At 52.5% G+C, this 20,107-nt stretch overlaps 1 protein-coding gene and 1 pseudogene across 3 annotated transcripts; one reads left to right on the top strand and one right to left on the bottom strand.

Moving 5' to 3' along the window:
* Window positions 1-1,564: 1,564 nt before the first annotated feature.
* Window positions 1,565-12,144, bottom strand: Engase (endo-beta-N-acetylglucosaminidase). Of its 3 annotated transcripts, none has more exons than XM_036197492.1 (14): window positions 11,906-12,144; window positions 9,992-10,062; window positions 9,660-9,861; window positions 8,113-8,261; window positions 7,535-7,692; window positions 6,840-6,988; window positions 6,446-6,611; window positions 5,097-5,200; window positions 4,623-4,731; window positions 4,234-4,424; window positions 3,457-3,605; window positions 2,918-3,026; window positions 2,432-2,546; window positions 1,565-2,264 (listed from the first exon to the last, which is right to left on the bottom strand). In XM_036197492.1, the coding sequence occupies exons 1-14, from the start codon at window positions 12,022-12,024 to the stop codon at window positions 1,848-1,850; spliced, it is 2,208 nt and encodes a 735-aa protein (XP_036053385.1). In that variant the 5' UTR covers window positions 12,025-12,144; the 3' UTR covers window positions 1,565-1,847. The 3 variants fall into 3 exon arrangements, with proteins under 3 accessions (XP_036053385.1, XP_036053386.1, XP_036053387.1); XM_036197493.1 differs by having other exon boundaries at window positions 2,918-3,023; XM_036197494.1 differs by lacking the exon at window positions 11,906-12,144 and having other exon boundaries at window positions 9,660-9,857; window positions 9,992-10,058.
* Window positions 12,145-15,718: 3,574 nt separating this feature from the next.
* LOC118588796 lies at window positions 15,719-16,280 on the top strand (annotated as a pseudogene).
* The last annotated feature ends 3,827 nt before the right edge of the window (window positions 16,281-20,107 follow it).

Below are 20,107 nucleotides of genomic sequence, written 5' to 3'. Positions count from 1 at the left end.
AAGGAGAGATGCAGAATCCAATCCAAAAGCTTCGGGGCTGGGGCCGGGAGTCGGAGCGCACCAAGACTCGCCTTCTCATTTTTCACATTGGATAATTTATTTCCAGGCGATTATATCCACCAGAGGGGCCCAGGCTTAAATGCCGGCAGATTAATTTTCCTGCATAGGAGCCAGTGTTGCTGGGACCGGGGACCATGCTCCTGGGAAGTGGGGTTGTGCAGCTCTGCCTCATGCCATGCTCTGCTAAGCCCCCTTACTTCTAATTGCTTGCTCACCAGACTGTGAGAAAATAATTGCCACTATAAATTTTTCCTCCTCTGCATAAAATATTTGAAGGAACCAGCACTTTTAAAAAGCAGATTCGATACTGCGAGGGAAGCAGGGCATTCAGGAATGCTGCACTGCCCCCAGACAGGCCACCTGCCCTGCCAGCCACCCATGGACTCTCCACTCCAGGCATAGCACCCTGGCTGGGAGTGGCAGAGCCAGTGCTTTGAGGCAGGATCTGGCAATGAACCAGAGAAAGTAAGGCCAGCCCAGCACTGGGTGCTCCTCTCCCACCCTGCAAGGCTGGTGAAGCCATGCCAGAGTGCAGGAGTAGCCTGGCCTTTACCAGAGGCCCTGCCCTGCACCTGTCCCTGTGAGAGCTGGAAGAACCACTCGAGAAACAGGGCAGAATGTTCCCAGTCTCAGGTTCCAGGTTCTCACCCTTACACTTCACTCAAGGGGGCAGAGTGCCCAGGAAGTCAGGGAAGATGAGCAGGGGCAGTACCAACCCGTCCAGGGAGGAGCTACCCTTGCCCTCTTTGCTTGGCACTCAGGACTCTGAGGAAGCCCCACCCACCCAACCCCTGCACCTCTGGGGGATACAGACAGGCTACCCTGGCCTCTGGTGGCCATCCACCCCATACTACAACATGAGGTCCACAGGTCAGACCCCAGAGCTGTGTCTCTTTTCTGAACACAGAAGGGATGAGAGGGCTCTATACTGTGGCCTGAGCATGAAGCACCAGGAGAAGCAGCAGGAAAGATGCCAGTGGTATTACCCAAGACCCAGATACACAGCAGATCGTTTCCATGCAGCCCAGTGTCAACAGGGCTCTGTACAGCTAAGGATGTAGCCAGACTAGGAGGCAAGGCTCACCTGCCTCTAGCAAAACAGAGGGAGAAGCCCGGTGGCACCCTGATGTCTCTGCACCTTCACCACAAGCAGACAGCCTAGGGGAGATAGATATTGCACAGGCAAGGGAGTTGGGTTCATAGTGACAGTCAGCTGCCAACACCACCATCCATACAGGTAGTCTGAAATACGACTGGCTCACCTTGTGTAGGTGGGGTTGCCGTGCCAATGCCCACCTGATGGAGCTCCTAGTCCTAGGGGGCACCATCCCAGCTACCCTGTGAGCACCCCTGACACCCACTCAGACCCTGAAGGGGTGTTGCCTCAGGCTTCAGGGAGCATCACAAAGGATGCCCCTCAGGATCCTTATTGCCACCAGTGATGTTTGTCTCTGATTGTCAAAGCTGTGGGGATAAATGGCCACCAGTCTCAACAGAAGCATCCTTTCAGACAATGAGTGATAGCCTTTATGGAAATTTTTGGAAGAAACCTCAAAGCCTCTCCTTAAGACTTGCATCCCATGAAGAGCATTACACAGAAGGACGTGGATGCTAGGGAACTCACCTAGAGCATCCACAGGGCAGGGCTTCCTCAGAGCATGGCCAGAGCCTAGAGACCTGCCTCCTAGGGACCCAGCTACACTCAGCAGTCCGCTCAGCCCTGGGTGGCTGGCCAAGAAGACACCTCAGGACTTCAGGTGAGAAGAGAACTGTGCTCTGGGCTGGGTTCACTGAGGAGCTGAGTAGAGCAGGGCTGCCCTGCCCCACTCAGCCTGAGGAACCAGGAAGCCCTCCCTGGGGACAGGCTCCACCAGGAACTCCACACGACCATCCTGCCCAAATCTAGCAGCCTCCACTGCTAAGTCCACCACACGGTACTGGTTGGCAAAAGCCAGGCCCAAGAACACGGGCTTCTCTGTCCCAGGGGTCTCCTCTGTTGCAGAACTGCTTCCTGTCAGCTCCCGGCAGTGAATCCGGAAGCACCGGGCTTGGAGCAGGAGGTAGGACCAGTGCAGAGTGCAGCTGAGGAGGAGCCGGGTAGGGAGGCCCTCAGACCCCGAAACCAGGGGGATCCAGCGGATCTGTGAAATGGTGACATTCTGCACCCGGGGCAGAGGGGTCAGCAGGCTGTTGGCATCAACCACCTGAAGGAGAGAGGTTTGCATGGCTGGATGCCCAGGAGAACATAAAGGAGTAGCATCCCATACAGAGGCACTCCTCAATGCCTCCATCCACCCTTCCTCCTCCCCAGGGACCCAGACTCTCCCCCATCTACCCCTTCTCCCCACAGGCCCAGCTCCCACACACACACCTGGATCTCTCCTAGACGACAAATGAAGCTCTTCTCCTCCCGGCTGCCGGGTGGCCGTGAGAAGCTCACCAAGAGGTCCTGAAGCAGGCACCCGTGCAGGCTCACCTCATAGCAGCTGAAAGAGCACACAGGCTACTCACAAGCCAGCTACGGGGAGGGCCCTAGCCACAATATGAAAGGGGAAGCATCCTGGAGGGTACCCCAGGTCATGGGGCCCAGGACTACAGCAGGTTCCTACAAGGAGTGTCCTGGTCTGTCTCACTGCTGCTCAAAGACAGGGTTTCTCTGTGTAGTTTTGGTGCCTTTCCTGGATCTCGCTCTGTAGCCCAGGCTGGCCTCAAACTCACAGAGATCCGCCTGGCTCTGCCTCCCGAGTGTTGGGATTAAAGGAGTGTGCCACCACCGCCCGGCAGCAGGGGACTCATATTCCTTAAATTCTCCCACTGTGCCCATCGCCTTATGGGGACTTGATAGGGGAGGACTCACCGTTGAATCCAGCCCCCACTGAGCTGCTGGCCACAACGGCTGGCCCATCTGGCCAGCTTGGTGGGGGGCACCCGGAGGGGTCGGGGGCTGTGCCTTGAGCCAGTTTCTGCTAGAAGACATGGGCTTCAGAAAGGAGAATCCCACAGGAAAGCCAAGAAGGGCAGGATGTCTACTTAGCAAGGCATTGTGGGGAGGGGAGTCTAGGAGACCCCTGGTGAGACAGAGCAGGAGGGGAAGGAGGTCTAGGAGACCCCTGGTGGGGCAGACGCTTGGAAAGATTTTGGAGGACACGTGGGCTGTGTGTCTGGGACTGGCCAGACTCACTCATCCTGGCTTCTACCACCCTGCCATCTCCACAGCCCACTGGGGTGCCCATCTCAGTGTTCTGCCCAGAAAGAGACCTGTATTCAACCTGCCCAAAAGGTCATGCTGCTTAGCAGGGTCACAGAGGAGTGCAGGTAATGACCGTAAGCAACGGATTCCACCCAAGGTGGGAGCAGCCCATCCCCGCCTTTCCATGAAGTCACCCAGCCTCTCACCGTTCAACACTGAAATGCCACCCACATGGCAGCCACTGGCGGCCCCTGTTGTGAGCTCCAAAGCTGCCTGGACATCTGTCGAGTCTTCAAACTTATACACCATTGACAGGAAGAGCTTGGGTGGCACCGGGACCAGCAGAGAGAACAACCTAGAGGAGAGAAACCCACTAGAGGAGTAAGAGAAACTGCAGGTCCTCCACCAGACCCTCCCTTTCTGGGTCGGGAGTGGGGTGGCCAGACACCTGCCCTGCTGTGGCCAGGGCCCTGCTGTGGCCAGGGCCCTGCTGTGGCCAGGGCCCTGCTGTGGCCAGGGCCCTGCTGTGGCCAGGACCCTGCTGTGGCCAGGGCCCTGCTGTGGCTAGGGTCCTGCTGTGGCTAAGACCCTGCTGTGGCCAGGGCCCTGCTGTGGCTAGGGTCCTGCTGTGACTAAGACCCTGCTGTGGCTAGGGCCTTCCCTATGGCCAGACTCTGCTGTGTACTGGAAGCTCCTCATTCTAATTTCTTCCCATGCATCTAAGACAGCTACACATTGGGAAGGACAACTCAGTGGGTTGTTGCAGGCTCCTGCATGACAGACACTCCACCCAGCTGATGCAGCTATGCAATACTTTAGAAGGCTGCAGAGGTGTCATGTGATGTGTTTGATCACAAGGTGAAAGATCTGAGGTCTAGCCCTGTTGTCACTTGGCTCCTGCAGACCCTCGGCCTAATTTAGCTGCAGACACAGAAGACAGAAGGCAGAGATAGATCCACACACCTCACCCAGCACTCACCCACCTCACTGCTACATTGTCAACCTCAGGTGGGATCAGGCCCCGCAGCAGCAGAGAGCTGCCCCCATGCCAAGCGTCAGCCAGGCAGCAGTGCGTCTTCACCCAGCCCCGACTGTCTCCAGCCAGTTTATGTTCACCAAAGAGGGGCTGAATCTCTTGGGCACTGGGGTGGTACCAAGGCCCCACTGCCTGCTCCTGAAGAAAGAGGGTAAGTGAGAAATGGGACAGGGGCCTCCTCCACAGAAGCAAACAGAACACGGCGGTAGGGACAGGAAAGCCATACACAGCATTCCTGCTCACACCCTTTGGCTTCCCTCCTGCCCACCCCAGCCAGAGGCCAGACACAGAGAAGCCCATTTCCCCACCCTGTCCTCAGCACCGTGACCCACGCACCTTGCCATAGCAGACTCTTCGAGTCCCCAGGCCCAGGCAGAAAGAGGTGACAAAAGGCAGGGAGCAGATACTGTGTGTGGGCAGGAAGCGCTCCAGCAATCTCCAGAACCTGACAGGGACACAGGGACCTGGGGTGAGGGGTCCGCTCCACATCCCTGCAGCCCTGTATGAAGCTGGGGGGATCTCTGACAGGGACTATCCAGGGAGACTGTGGCACCCTGCTAGGGGCAGGCCAGATAACATCTGCAGGAAGTGGTTGTCTCCCTCTGTTCCCTCCTGTCCAGACGGTCTCCAGCATCCTCCTAGGGAGCTGGCAGAGCGGTCCCTTTATTCTCATTGGATCCCCCTCATCCTCCAGTCACCACCCCATTGGAGAGGATCACTACACAGCAAGACCGGAGCTACTCCCAGGTATCCATGGCAGTAGAGACGCCCTCTCTCCTGCCAGTCCGTGCAAAGCCCTTGGGGACTCACTTGTCCTGGTTCTGAAAGAAGTCACTCTTATCCAGACACTCATACACCCAGCCAGGAGCAAACAGCGCCACTGAGAAGCCATGCTTCCGGATCAGCTCCATCGACTGGGGAAACAGAAACCAGGGAGATGCCCAACACTGCGACCGCAGTCCACACAAGCTTCCTGGACACCGGCTCACAGGGAAGGATCTCTTGGGGCCAGCTAGGAAAAGCTCTCCTCACAACTCCAACCAGAGGGTCTTGTCCCACAAGCCAGCTAAACAAGGGTGTCAGAGAAACATCTGAAAACATGGCGGACTCAACCATGAAGGTGCTATCTCGGTGGACAGAGAGGCTGAGCTCACTGTAACTCTCTACCTCCTCTTCTCTCCTCTTCTCAGACACCTCTCATCCTACTAGAATCACAGCAGGTAGAGACTCTGCAGTTACTGGGTTGTGTAACTGTGTGCTGCTTAACTGTCACCTTGACACAATAACCCAGGAAGAGAGTCTCCATGAGGGATGGGCTACCCTGGGTTAGCCTGTGGGCATGTCTGAGTGTGGACTGTCTTGTTGATTGATGTAGGGAAGACCTAGCCCATTGCAGGTAGTACCATTCCCTAGGCAAGGAGGTCCTGAATAGTATATAAGGGGATAAAGCTGGGTGTGGTGACCTTTAATCCCAGGAGGCTGAGACAGGGAGATCAAGGCCAGTCTGATGTACACAGCAAGTTCCAGGACAGCCAGGGCTACGTCAGAAAACTCTGTCTCCAAAATAATGAGAGGTGGGGGAGAAGAAAGCTAGCTGAGAATAAGGATTCATTTCCTTTCCCTTTGGTCTTGACTGTTCGACTTGCCTACACTGATGGACTGTAGCCTGGAACTGTAACCCGAGATTACACCCCTGCGTCTCCTGATGCATTTCATCAGAGTATTTTATCACAGCAGAAGTGAAACAAGGGCCCTGGATTAAATGATTCATCTGCAGCTTCCCTCGGGACTGACAGACAGGAGCTGAGGCTGCTGCTCACCTTCCCACCCTGCTGAGACAACTGGCCCCAAACGTAAGTGCCTCACCTCTGCCCACTACTGCCCCCACACACTCCCTACGTCCACTGAGTGGCATGAAAGGTCACTCAACACACTCCAAAGCATGTGGCCCAGGAGAGAAGTCGGTGTCTGTGGGATGATTCAAGAATGGAAACAGGTCCTTCAGCCCATCTGACTGGAGACTCAGGAGTTCCCGGATACCTTGGTTTCCCTTCTTTCTTTCCTTTGAGGTGCTAATGAGGATGGAAGGTCCCCGAGGAAGAGGCCACGGAGGGCATCCAGATCAGTAGCCTTGGTGCAGGGCAAAGGCCACCACCTACCTTGTCAGTATCAAAACGGCCTCCGACCACATTGCTCCGAGCAAACACATCCACGCCCACATACACGTCAGCCAGGCGCTCCCCGGCCTGCGCCACCATCCTCTGCAAGTGTTCTTCCCGCCAGTTATAGTTGGTGAAGAAGCCATCGCAGGAGTCAAAGAAGACCCTGAGAAGTGGCAAGGACCAGCTGAGGCCATGTGCAGCTGGACGGGACACCCATCTGCTGTCAGCTTCCCTGATGCTCAGGGACACACCTCACCCATGGACTGGGGCTGCCCATGACTAGAGTCTGCAGCATCTAGCCCCGTGGGTACTGATCACACCTGCTCCCCCTACCCAAAGCTGCCCACACAGCTGTAACCCGGCCCAGCTCCTCTTCCTGCACGGCGCTCACCTGTTCTGTTCATTGAGTTCATCCTGCCATTTGAGCTGCCCACTCTGCACCACGCTGTCATACCAGAGCACCAGACCTCCAGGAACCTGCTGATGGAGCTGTGTGGTCAGGTACTGGAGAAATGGAGGTGTGTTCCCCACAGCAGCTGGCTGCAAGAGAGGAAAGGAGATCATACCCTGGCAAGGCTGGGCATGTCTGTCAAGAGAAATAATAGAGTAGTATCATAGTAATAATAGTATAGTAGAGAAGGGAGGCCACAAGAGCCACCACCACCAGAAATGCCCTTTGTCCCACAGATACAAGGGAGGAAGGACCTAGCCATCCTTGCTAGACAGAGAAGAAACTAGCCCAGAACTCAGGAAAAGATAAAAAAGCAATGGGAGGGTCCGTGGCCACAGAAAAGCCACACAAGCCTGAAGCAGGGATGGGGAGAAAGTGTGTGGCCACACCGAGGGAGGAGGCAAGAGCAGGGTCAAAGAAGCTCAAGGAGTAGCTGGCTCTCCCCTCCCTGCCGTCAGAGATGGCACATATGGTCCTAGCTGGAATGTGAGAAGTGGTTCTTGTTCCATGGGCTGGGGCCTAGGTCTAGAACAAGAGGGGTCACGCAAAGGGATGAGGGCAGTGGAAACTAGCAGAAAGGATTTGCCAAGCAAGGGGTAGAGGGTTAGGCACCAGGACAAGGCTGCAGTGCTTACACTCAGAGAGTTCTCGATATTGATGAGCCAACCATCGAAACGAAAAAACTGAGCGATCTGGACCAGCCGATCAGCCACTGCCTGGTAGGAGCGCTCATCCCCAGCCAGGAAGGATTCACAGAGCCTGCCTCCCTCCTGCCACTCTGTGATAAAGGTCCCTGTGAGACAAGAGAGAGAGACAGCTATGGATGGCTCTCCTCTGACCCAGGGCTTGGCCAAGTGTGCTTCCTAGACATCAGGACTATAGGAAAATGTAGACATTCCATCAGTGGTACTCTGGGATGTGGTCACAGAGGACGCAGGACAAAGCTGGAGAGGCATCATTTTGAACCAGTGGTCGGCAAACTATGGACAGCCTTGGGCCAGACACAGCCACTACTCATGTAAATAGTACTTTCCTGGAACACAGCCCGGCCCCTCGTCTACCTATCACCTACAGCTGCTCTTATGCTGATCACCACCACAGGGACCGATGGCCATCTGGTCCTCCCTGGGAAAATGTACAGACGCCCATCCTAACTCACAGCCACAGCCACAGCATGGGATTACCCAGCGGGTAACCAACCCCTGACTCTCACCGAGCACGCAAACCCCGTGCCGGTGGGCAGCGTTGGTCCAGCACACGGGGGGGATGGTGACCGTATGGTGGCTGAAGTATACGAAGATGTCGATGTGCTGCCAGTGGTAGAAGGAGTAAGGAGTCTGCGCCTCTGAGCCCTGGATGAACCTGGAAGACATGGGACAGTCAGGACACAGGGACTGCCAGTGGGAGAAAGTCGCCTTGGGTAAGGTGTCTCTCTTCAGTTCTGGTCACTGGCTCTGACTGAAAGCCTGCTGTGTGAGCATCTGTGAGAGGAACAGGAGCAGGAGCTACCTGAGGCTCTTCTGTCCAGAGCAGCCAGGAGCAGGCGCTGGGGTGACAGCCATTCAGCAGAGTGCTCGCCTTGCCTGAGTTCCCTCCCCAGAACTGACTTAGAAATAAAAAATAAAAAATCCTGGGGCTGGAGAGATGGCTCAGTGGTTAAGAGCACCAACTGCTCTTCCTGTGGTCCTGAGTTCAATTCCCAGCACCCACATGGTGGCTCACAACAATCCGTAATGAGATCTGGCGCCCTCTTCTGGCCTGCAAGGACACATGCAGACAGAACACTGTATAAATAATAAAAAATTAAAAAATAAAAAAATCCAAGTATGGTAGAGTGTGCTTGTACTCTCAGGGATGAGAAGGTAGAGAATCCCAGATGGACCAGCCTTGTCTGCTGGGTGAATTCTAGGCCAGTGAGGAATCATGTCTCAAAAATAAGGTGAACAGCATCTGAGGAATAATAGCCAAGGTTGCCCCCCCCTCCACATGCACACACACACACACACACACACACACACACACACACACACAAAGACCAGTGAGGGGGCGCTAGGCATGGGGCATCTGAGGAAGAGGGACTGGAGGTAGAAGCCAGAGCTGGACTATGTAATGAGTTCTATACCAGACTAAACTACAGAGCAAGACCCAATCTCAAAAATCCCAGTGTTTGGGGAGGGCAGCTCATTCACCAACCAGGGAACTGGCACAGGCCACTGGATCTGCACAGACAGCATCCCAGCCTCTGTGAGCAGAGGAAGATGGATGCAGAAAGGCTGGGTACAGGGCCCAGCTCTGACTTCTGCCCCGCATGCAGGGTCTGCAGTTGGCTTTGACTCAGCTTCCCATCACCCTGTCCAAGACTCTTCTATGAATGTTCAAAATGTTACTTGAGGTAGCCTGTGCATAGCTGGGAGAGAGAGCACAGGAAGCCAGAGGCAGGAGATCCAAACAAGCCCAGTGCTTAGGGGAAGCGCAACAGACTCATCAGATGAAGACGTGGCTGCTGGGCCAGGAGGCCTAGAGATATGGGTGGCAATTCTCTGCAGGGGCAGCCTGAGGAACTAGCCCCTCTAGCTAAGACAGACACATGCTCACCCAACTCTACCTTGCTTCTGCCACATGAAGCTTAACCTAGGACTGAGTTTCTCTTCCTGAGGTGTCAGAGGCCCATCTAGAACCTGCTTTCCCAACTCCAACTGCCGCCCTCTTCCCACCCTAGGACGGCCAGCAACAAGACCAGTGTTGTGTCAGGAACCTCACCTGTCTTCCAGGTACCCGCCCATCATGTCATGGCAGAGCAGGGTCCGGGGCCTAGGGCTGCTCAGTGGGGGCTGGCGACACTCTAGGGGTTCCAGGGCTACATTGAAGCTATCCTCCATGAGGGGAGTCCATGCCAGGAGCTCCTCCAGTGATGATAAGTAGAAGCTGATAGGTCTGGTTTTGTCCTTGTCATAATATCTAGCTGGTCCATGGAGGGAACAGAAAGGAATAATGGAAATCAGGGAATCCATGCAGATGCTCTGACCGACAGAGAGAAGAGCAGGCCTGCAATGGCCATGAGGGCATATTAGTGGGAGCCTCAGTCACCTCACCTGGTAAAGGGTCCGGGGTGAAACTGACCACATCTCTAAAAACCGCTTCCTCTTCTTGGTCCTCTTTGATCCTAGGTGAAGGGTGGGTTTTTACAAGATTAATTTGTTTTTGTTTTTGATACAGGATCTTGCATAGCCCAGGCCAGTCTGGAATGTTCTCCTTTCACCTCCCAAATGCTGGGGTTACGCGGATGCTCCACCATACCCCATTTATACTGTGCTGGTGACCACACTAGGCTTTGAGCATGTTAGGTGAGCTATCAACTGAGCTACATTCTCAGTTCCCCAAAAGGGTAAATAACAGTTAGAAGCAAATGGCTAGCTGTCTCTGAACATGGCTTATAAAACATACACCCGAGGCATGCATGGAAACAGACTGGGGAGCTTGATTAGCAACCAGGGCCTGCTTCTGCTTGGATAGATGCCAATAGTAGCCACACCTGCGATTTCCCCACCCAACAGGCAAATCACACACTGAGAACCCCAAGAGAGTCACTTCCTAGGGTCACAGGCCTTCTGTGGCCAAGGGATACCTAGGGTCTTCAAGTACTAATAAAATTGAAGGCCCTGAAAGGACAGGACCAGGTTATATCTCCTGTCCACACACAGGAGGATGGAATACTCACTGGGCCCCCACTGTTCACCAGTGGATAATAAAAGAAAAGCACCTTGGCTTCATGAAGCCACAAAGTGTGGGCACACCAGAATCAGGAAACATTTGCTTGTTATTACATTTTAAAGTATCATTTTGAGAGCAGTGAGAAGATTCTATAGCAGACTTTAGGGGTGGCAGGCATCAAAGCTGGACGCCCCTGAACCTCCCAGGGCCCCAGGCCATCAACAGTGACCTGAGCTCCCTCCATAGGACCGGCCATCAGTCACTGCCCCGGGGCCTCTGTGATTAAAGGAACTGCAGAGATGGTCAGACAGCAGCAGGTTAAAATAGAGATAGATCCCTTCTTTTTCCATGGTGCTAGGGCTCAAACCCAGGACTTCCCACATTCTAGGCCCGTGCTCTACCGTGAATCTATCCCAAGACCTTCCATTTTTATTTTAAGACACGGCCTCACTACACCAGGTTGACCTCAAATTTGTGATCCTCCTGCCTCACCCTTTCAAGTAGCCGGAATCATAGGCTGTGTCATCCGGCCATGCAAACCACCCTCTTTCATTCCCAGACTTCTCTTCCAGATGTCCCTCCCTGGCTGATGCCTTTATCCTTCAGCTGCACAGAAAGGAACTCAGAGCAATCCTGCCTGCCCCTGTTCACCTTTGTCACCGTATAATTCCTCCAATAAGAAAGAAAGGACCAAATTAGGATCCCTTCCACCCAGAAATATCTCTCTATCAGCCAGCAACCACCCTATAGTATGAATGGCCCATCTGTCTCACTGCAGAGTGTTTAAAAACCAAACGGGACAAGCCAAGCCTGAGCGAATAACTTTCCCAGTATCCTACGGACCAGGGGGTTACTACCCCAAAAGGAACAAATCCCCAGACCAGAAGGGCATGTCTGTCCACTCCTGACTTTGTGCCCATTCTGATCCTTCCCACGTGGATATCCACCAACCGAGGTCCTCCTTCTCATCCCTAAAGACTCAGTTCAAATATCTCCCTAACAGAAAGCCATCCATGTTTGGGACTGCGTGATCTATAAGGCCAAAGAAAGGTACGGTAGCCATGACGCCAGCCTTCCAGGACGCGACCCGGTGGGCTGGGACAGGGTCCGTCATGGGTCAGGGACAAGGGCGCTGCTAGCTTGCTCAGGTGGCCCGTCTGCGGCCAGGGATGGAAGGATAAAGGAACGCAGGGATGGAGGGAGCCCACCGCGAGCAGTGGACAGTGTCGCACTGTGCAGGGACAGGCAGCATGGCCACCCCGGCCAAGACCGGAGCTCAGCCCAGCCGTGCGCACCTCCGCCCCGGCCTCCGCCGCCCCGGCCTCCGTTCCGACTGGTCCTGCGCCTGTTTCTCCGGGGCCGTGGAGCCCCTCTGCTGCGCAGCATCCTGGGTCAGCACCGGCGGGGGATCCATGACGGCCAGCACCAGCCGGCCACTAGGGCCTCCGGACACCTTGCTCCAACAGCCAATCGCAGGCCTGGGCCTGCCCCTGCCGCCGCTCTCAGCCAATGGAGAGTGCGCAGCGCCGCGGCTGGCTCCTTCCGGCTGGAATCAGACCGCGCTCTGCAAGCGGGGCGCATGGAGCCAGAGTTAAATAACTGGAGGGGGCAGGGCTAATGGGCGGGGTCTGGGAGAAAGGAGGGGCCTCGTGGATCCAGAGCTCCAGGTTCTAAGAGATCCCAAAGAGCTCTTATCTGTGTGACCTGGCGTTAGCCGCAAAGCTCTCTTCCCAGTAAATTGAGGTGCAGCCCAGACAGATGAAGTAATCCGCCAGAGACCACCAAGTCAGTACCCGTTAGCGATGAGCCCTGGAACTTGGTCACGTAGACCAAGCTAGCTGGCCTTGGATGGAGCTTCCTTGGATCCGCAGTCTCCACCTACCATCTCCAAATACAGGATTACAGGCATATGCCACCATACTCAGCTTTATTATTTTTTAATTAACATATAATTACCTCATTTTCCCCTTCTTTTCCTCCCTCCAACCCTTCCTGTGTACAACCCTCACTTGATCTCTCTCAAATTCATGATTTTTATTTCTTTAATTGTTGCTACATATGCATGTATATATTCTTAAATATATAAACACAACCTGCTCAGTCCCTATAAATGTTACTTGTATGTATATGTTTTCAGGACTGGCATTTGGTATTGAATAACCAACTGGGGAGAGGCCCTTCCTGGGAAAGACTATCCCCCAATCTCAGCATTCTGTAGTTGCCTGTAGTTTTTGTCTAGGGTCGGGGCTGTTAGTCTACTGGTGTCATCATTGTTCAGGTCTTGTTTAAGCAACCATGTTGATGAAACTTTACAGATGTAGCTTCTCCATTTCTAGGAGATATAACTAGACTTAAGACCTGTTCAATAAAAGGAAAATCATGTCTGGCACTGAAAAACACAGCCAACTGTGTGGGCTAGTGACATCACAGATCATGGAGAGGAACATACAGTAGGCACTTCACTAAGGCGGCACAATGCTGCCTCTTTAACCCAGGTTCTGGATACTCAAATCCTGGTCCCAAGGCTTGCAAAGTTAACGCAGGTAAGCCAGCTAAGCCAACTCTAGGTCCAGTGATGAGATTTTAATTCAGTTCTGCTAATCATGCTGAAGAGTAATATTCAGAAAAACATAAAAGATAAAACTGTGGTTCCCATTCGTATATCAACAAGGGCTGACGATTGTCTTTTCTCGTTAATCAACAAAAGAAGAAAAGAGGTGTTATAGTGAGCTAAAGATGGGGCTTGGAAAAGTCTAGGAAGTAAGAGGCAGGTGTGGGGAGATGGGGTTGAAGGACAGTGACACTCTCCTGGAGGGATTGTTTGCATCATCTATTCTGCACAACTTGGAAACAGCTGGAATGGACTCAATAGGATGGTGAGCATGGTGAGCATGGATAGTTTCCTCCTGAACACATTTTCCCACTCCCAAGCCTGTGTTCTGCAGAAGTATACCCCACCAAGTACACAGGGCCCAGGAAGCTGCGGTTGTCAGAGGCACCTCTGCAGTTTCTAAGCACAGGAGAGATTCACAGTGAACTTTACTACCATGTTCTGAGCTGTGAGAAGAGTTAGGAGATGAGGAGATGCTTCTGCCTGAACCCAGTGCCCCTCTGCAGCTTGCCCAAGCCAAGTTAACTGGGCCTCTTTATTACTGTTTGCAGCCTTTGAGCTTTATGAGGCCCCAAGCATCCATAAACGCCAAGGGTGGGGACAATGACTAAGGTGGGTGACTATGAGCCCCAGTCCTGTGGTTGGCTAGCCAGTCTAACAAGGAAGAGGCACTGGGGAGCAGGGTATAGTGATCTACAGAGCAGAGTTGGCAGGACACCTCTTCCCACTGACCCAGTGTGGGGAGGGAAGTTCTGTGTGGGCTCAGACAGTGAGAAGGTAGCAGGTCGCCCAGCTTGGGCCACTGTCCCCAAATGCAGTCATCTAATGTGAAGCCTCAAGGAAAGAAAACAGCTATCTTGAAAGTTGTATAGATGGGAATGGTCCCACCTCACCGACCTCCCACCTCTGTACTCAAGCCCCTCCAGAGACCTGTGCATCCAGAACAGAGTTACAAGTGGGTAGGTAGAAGTGGCTGGACTCTCAGGTTAGGGTCTGATACCTCCTCACACACACCCGTGTTCCCCACCACCCCACCGTGCTCTACAAGGTCATAATAATAGGCCAGGCCTGTGAAGGTCATATGACTGAAGGGATCTGCTGCTCAGACTTAGATGTCCATGGTCACGTCACAGCCAGAGGACAGCATTCCATAACATGGCCTAACTCCTTCTGGTCCCCTCCCTTGCAGTCCCCCTCACACACACACAATGCTCCAGAGCTCAGAAGCAAGAAGGCATGCGAGGCCAGAGGTCCTCTGCTCTGACTGGGCCCTCCACTCCTCTTCCCCTGCTTCCTACCGGCGGCAGGGTGAGCATCTGCCAGTATGAGGATCTGATGGTTGGAACTGGCAGCCACTTGGGTCTGTGAGAGGGTACAGAACAGTAAGACAGAGCAGCCTAAACTTGGATGGAACAGACACAGCTTTCAGCCTGGACCACTTCATGCAGGCTCTCCCAGGAGAAAAGCTGTGATTGAAGCCAGATCAACCTCTGTGTCTACGAGGACAACTGAATCTAAGATGACATGGGACAACAGTTCCCGGAAAGAAACGGCACTTTGTAAGCTGACTGACTAATTAAAACTTCCTTGATGATTAAGTGTTAGAATGTTGCAGGATCTGTCACAAATGATCTGAGCTATCTTGGCCCCTGGAATAGCCACTGTTGCGTGAATATTAGGTAAATCCTTTGGAATGTACAAATAGGCCCCTAGGTTCCACCAGCCCCAGAGCTAAGAATGTCACAGAAGCACCTGAGGCCTATAGCAGAGATTGCTTCTGTGTTGTGATCACCTACCTGAAGTTTCCAACAATGTATTTGAAGTGTCTTCATCTAAGACTTCTTTGTTCTGTTACTACAAAAACTCCATGAAACTGCTACCACACTGAGACGTTGAATTTGGGGTGACCTGAGCTTGTTCTCAGTCCATGATCACTGATACTTGGCTCCAGAAATAACTCTTTTACCCCACTGAGAGGAGGGCTGGTGTTTACGTCAAGGACTGACTTTATCTGTTCCTTGACTCATCCTGATAAACACCCTGTCAACTGAAAATATTATAGGTTGGGGATACATTCAGGGAGCTGAGGAGGGTCTGGTGGGTAAAGTGCTCGCTAGAAAGCAGGAAAACATGAGTTTGGGTCCCCAGCACCCGTGTGAAAGCGTGAGTGTGGTGGCCCGTGGTTGTACTGACAGAGCGGGAGGCAGAGGTATGAGGGTCCTGGGGCTCACTGGCCAGCCAGTCTGGACAGCCACATTCGCTGAGAAATCTTGTCTCAGAATAGCAGTGGGGGGCTGAAGAGATGGTTCAGCAGGTTAAGAGTGCTGGCCGCTCCTCTAGAGGACCTGAGTTTGGTTCCCAGCACCCACATTAGGACAGCCCAAAATTGCTTTGTAAGTCTAGCCCCAGGGGATTCTGGTCTCCACGGGCACCTAGACACGTGGCACCCAATTAGATAGATATACTTTCTGGACCTTGCCCAGCAGGAGGCACCATCATGGGTGTTGAAATTCACCACAATAAAGACCGAAAGGTTTGTTATGAGGAATCCAAGAGCCAGGACATCTACCTGCGGCTGCTACAAGTTGTACAGGTCTCTGGATAGATGACCCAACTCCACTTTCAATCAGGTCGTGCTTAAAACATTCATTATGAGTCGCACTAACCAGCCAGTTAGTGAGTTGCACTAACTCTGTCCCTGTCCTGGATGATCCAAAAGATGATGCGTCCTGGCTGAGAGAAGAAAACAGCTGTGGTTGTGGGGATGGTCACAGATGACATGCAAATTCTGGAAGTGCCCAAGCTGAAGGTGTGCGCTCTGAGGATGAGCAGCTGGCCTAAGCCCCGTCCTCAAGGCTAAGGGTAACATCTTCACCTCGGATCAGTTGGCCCTGGAGTCCCCCAAGGGTCATAGCACCATGCTCCTGTCTGGTCCTTGGAAGGGCTGAGAGGTATAACGGCATTCTGTCAAGGCCCCAGGAACCCCACACAGCCACACGAAGCCCTATGTCCACTCTAAGCTCCAGGAAGCCGAAGCCGAAGGGCTGCCATGGCTATAAAAACTAACCCTGGGTCTTGCTACTGCTATTTCAAAGAGCTGTGGATGTTGGAAATCAGGGTAAAATAAAGTGGAGCAGGATAGAAGATACCAAATGTCAATGTCAACTTCTAGCCTTCACATCACTCATATACACACACACACACACACACACACACACACACATTCCCCCCTTTCACACACATTCCCCTTTCTCACATACACTCTCCCCTCTCTCTTACACACACATTCACATCCACACACCCTCTCTCTCTCTCACACACACACACCCTATCACACACACACACACACACACACACACACACACACACACACACACACACATTCTTTTTCAAAACTGCCTTCACTGCTGTTCAACAAAGCACCACAACCCAGCCCACACACCTGCTCTGGCACCACAGCAGGGCTGCAGGGTCTAGCGCAAAGCCTACTTGATGATAAAGACTGAGTACCTCCTGAAACCTGTGGAACAACAGAGTAAAAAGTGGGAAGGTCATGTGTGCACTTTGTACCATCCTAAGATCAGAAAGCCACTCAGTCAATTAGATGGGGACCTCTATATTGAGGCTTGAGAAATCTTGGGGCATCAGCTTGCCTTGCAAGGCTGGTTTTTTCCCTGTTTTGAACTGGGTTGTACGGAGGGGGTTGGGGGTGTTGTTTTTGTTTTTTAAAATGTTATTATCTCATTCATGCTCATTGTGCAATAAACAAATTGTCCTTCTGCAATAAATCCCACTGTCCCTCCATTCAGGGGTCTGCCCCAGAACAGCTGAGGCACAAGCAAACCCTTTCAGCTGTTCATCTGCCTGTGGATTTCCCAGGCACTCAGTATATCCTACTGAGTGAGAGAAGCTGGGGCTGACCTCCGGCTCCCGCTACCCGGCCCAGCTTCCTGACCACTGGAGGCTGTGTCTCGGCACCTGCTCAGCAGCTTGCCCAGTCAGGGGTTGATGGCTCCTGGCACACTCCAGCCTCCATGCCATCATCAACGCCACCTGCTCTGTCTTCCACAGTGAAAGGACACCACCTGGGATGTCTGTCTTTGCATCCCGTACCCTCACTCTATTGTAATCACACAGGCAGTATGAAATGAGCATTTGGGAGGCCTGACCAGTGTGGAATGGAAGCATGTCATCATACTGCAGCTTTAAAGAAACAGCTGTATCTCCAATACATCTGAAGACAGCCCACCTGTGCCAACATAATAAGGAAGCCCCTCTGTCTTGTCCCTCACAGAAAATGCATCCTGCCTCCTGGTATATGCAGCAGCCTTTTCCTCCACTCTCCTGTCACCTAGTTCCCCACCTTACAGACACCTGCTCAGCCGGTGTCCTACAGAGCTCTCATCCATTGTGTAGAACAGAGGACAGTCCATTCTTCATTACAAAGGAAATCAACCCAGGAGCAGGGCCTTGGGTTTATCCCCTGCCTCACAAAAGAACCATGCCACCCTGACAGATCCATTTGATGGACTCTGCTCCCTTAGCATGGTGTGGCCTTTCACTGTACTTCCTCAAGAGTGAAGTCCTGCCCCACACCCTGCTGGGTCTCCTCCCTCACCCCTCTCCTCTAGAGACCCCTCAACACTCCACTCATATTGCCAGGCTAGCCTGCATCCTGCAGACATCTTAGAATACACTTCCAGACCATCATACATATTTAAAACATGTGTATGTACTTGTATGATATTGTGTTTTATAAAAACGGTACCATGTTGTAAAAATTATCCTATGCTTTGGGTTTTTTAATCAACACTACATTTATATTTTTTAATTGAGCTTTTGGGGGGGCAGGAGAGATGGCTCAGCACTTAAGAGCATTTGCTGCTCTTGCAGAGGCCTTGGTTTCTTTCCCAGAACCTACATAATGGCTCACAACCATCTGTAACTCCAGTTCTGGCCTCCAGGGGTACCGGGCAATATACAGGCAAAAATAAGACAAAGCTACATTGAGCCCATTGCTCTATGTGGCTCTAATTTATCCCCTTTCTCTGTTTCTTTTTGTTTTTTGAGACAGTCTTTCTATGTAGACCTAGCCTGTCCTGGAACTCACTATGGAGACCAGGCTGGCCTCGAATCATGGAGTTCTGCCTGCCTCTGCCTCCTGCCTGCTGGAATTAAAGATGTGCACCACCACTGGAAGCTCAGCTGCTATTTAACATGGTTTTTTTTGTTTTGTTTTGAGACAGGGTTTCTCTGTATAGCCCTGGCAGTCCTGGAACGCTGTAGACCACACCGACCTTGAATTTACAGAGATCCACCTGCCTCTGCCTCTTGACTAGGACTGAAGGCACGCACCACTACTGCCCGGCTTTGTCACTTTTAAAATGTTAAAGTGAATACCTTCATTAAACAGCTTCCTGGGCATGCATACTTTTTTCTCTTTACGGTGAAAACGTAGGAGAACTGTCAATGGTAGAACACGTATACTTTCAGATGTTTTAAGATAGTTAAATTGCACACACATCCACATGCCGCAGCACCCTGCAGTGATGCAGAGAGCGGGTTTTGGCATCAGTTCCTTCCTTCCACTGGTGGAGACAGTGCTGCTGTCCGCTGCTGCACTGTGTACTCTCTGCCTACTCTGTCTCCACCTCACCCTAACTGTAGGGATGCTGGGATTACAGACATGTGCCACAGAATCTGGCTTTTCAGTGGGTTCTAAGGATCCAAACTCTGGTTGTCAAGCTTGTGCAGTGCGATGACCTGCTTTAATTGCCCACTTGATACAACCTAGAATTGTCTAGGAAGACTGTCCTGTTTGTTGTTTGTTTGTTTGTTTGTTTTTCGAGACAGGGTTTCTCTGTGTAGCTTTGCACCTTTCCTGGGACTCACTTGGTAGCTAGCCCAGGCTGCCCTCGAACTCACAGAGATCCACCTGGCTCTGCCTCCTGAATGCTGGGATTAAAGGCGTGCGCCACCACCGCCTGGCTGGGAAGACTGTCTTATTGAGGGATTGTCTATACTGGGTTGGTGGGTGGGCTTGTCTGGAATGGATTATCCTAAGTTAACTGACACTGGAAGACCCAGTCCTAGGCAGGGACTCCTGAACTGTATAGAGTGAAGAAATGGAGCTGAGCACATGCTGAGCATATGCGAGTTCATTCTTCTCTGATCTTGACTCCAGTGGATACGATGTGACAAGACCCTGCCTTGACTTCCCCACAGTGACAGACTGTAACCTGGACCTGGAGGCTCTTTGTCCCCAAGTTGCTTTTTGTCAGGGCACTCAGCAGACATTTTTACCCACTGAGGCATCTGCCTAGCCCCACATTTCATTTTGCTGTTGATTTTTTTTTTTTTTTTTGAGACAGTGTCTCACTACATAGATCTAGCTGTCCCAGAACTTGCTCAAACTCAGAGAGATCTGTCTGCCTCTGCCACTGAGTGCTGGAATCAAAGATATGCACCACAAAGTGTCTTCCAAAGGGGCTCAGCCACAGACTTCCCTGCCCTCAGCTTGGCATCAGTATGATCTTCCTCAAAGCCTCTTAGACACAGATGCTGGACTTGCTTCCTACTCCCCTGATGGGTGGATGCCGGGTACAACTGTTGGTTTGACATCACATTGCATAATCTTTAGGATTGTCCAGGCACCGAACATGGCAGCTCCCCCGTGACAATTCCAGGAAGTTCTTTCTCCTCTGCTAGGAAGCACCTGCTACCCAGTGAGAGGATACTGATTTTCCTCCTGCATACATGAAGACAGTGCATGGCATGTGTGGCTCATCCTAGCTCTTCACATGGCTCACAGAACAGGATTTGTATTTCCATGCAGACGGATGTGTGTGGCCAGGCTGTCTCCTGCTCAGCACAGCTATCCCTACAT

The sequence above is a fragment of the Onychomys torridus genome, chromosome 8 (genome assembly GCF_903995425.1).
Source record: "Onychomys torridus chromosome 8, mOncTor1.1, whole genome shotgun sequence".
NCBI classification, from domain to species: Eukaryota; Metazoa; Chordata; class Mammalia; order Rodentia; family Cricetidae; genus Onychomys; species Onychomys torridus.
This window is presented reverse-complemented; position numbering and strand designations above follow the sequence as displayed.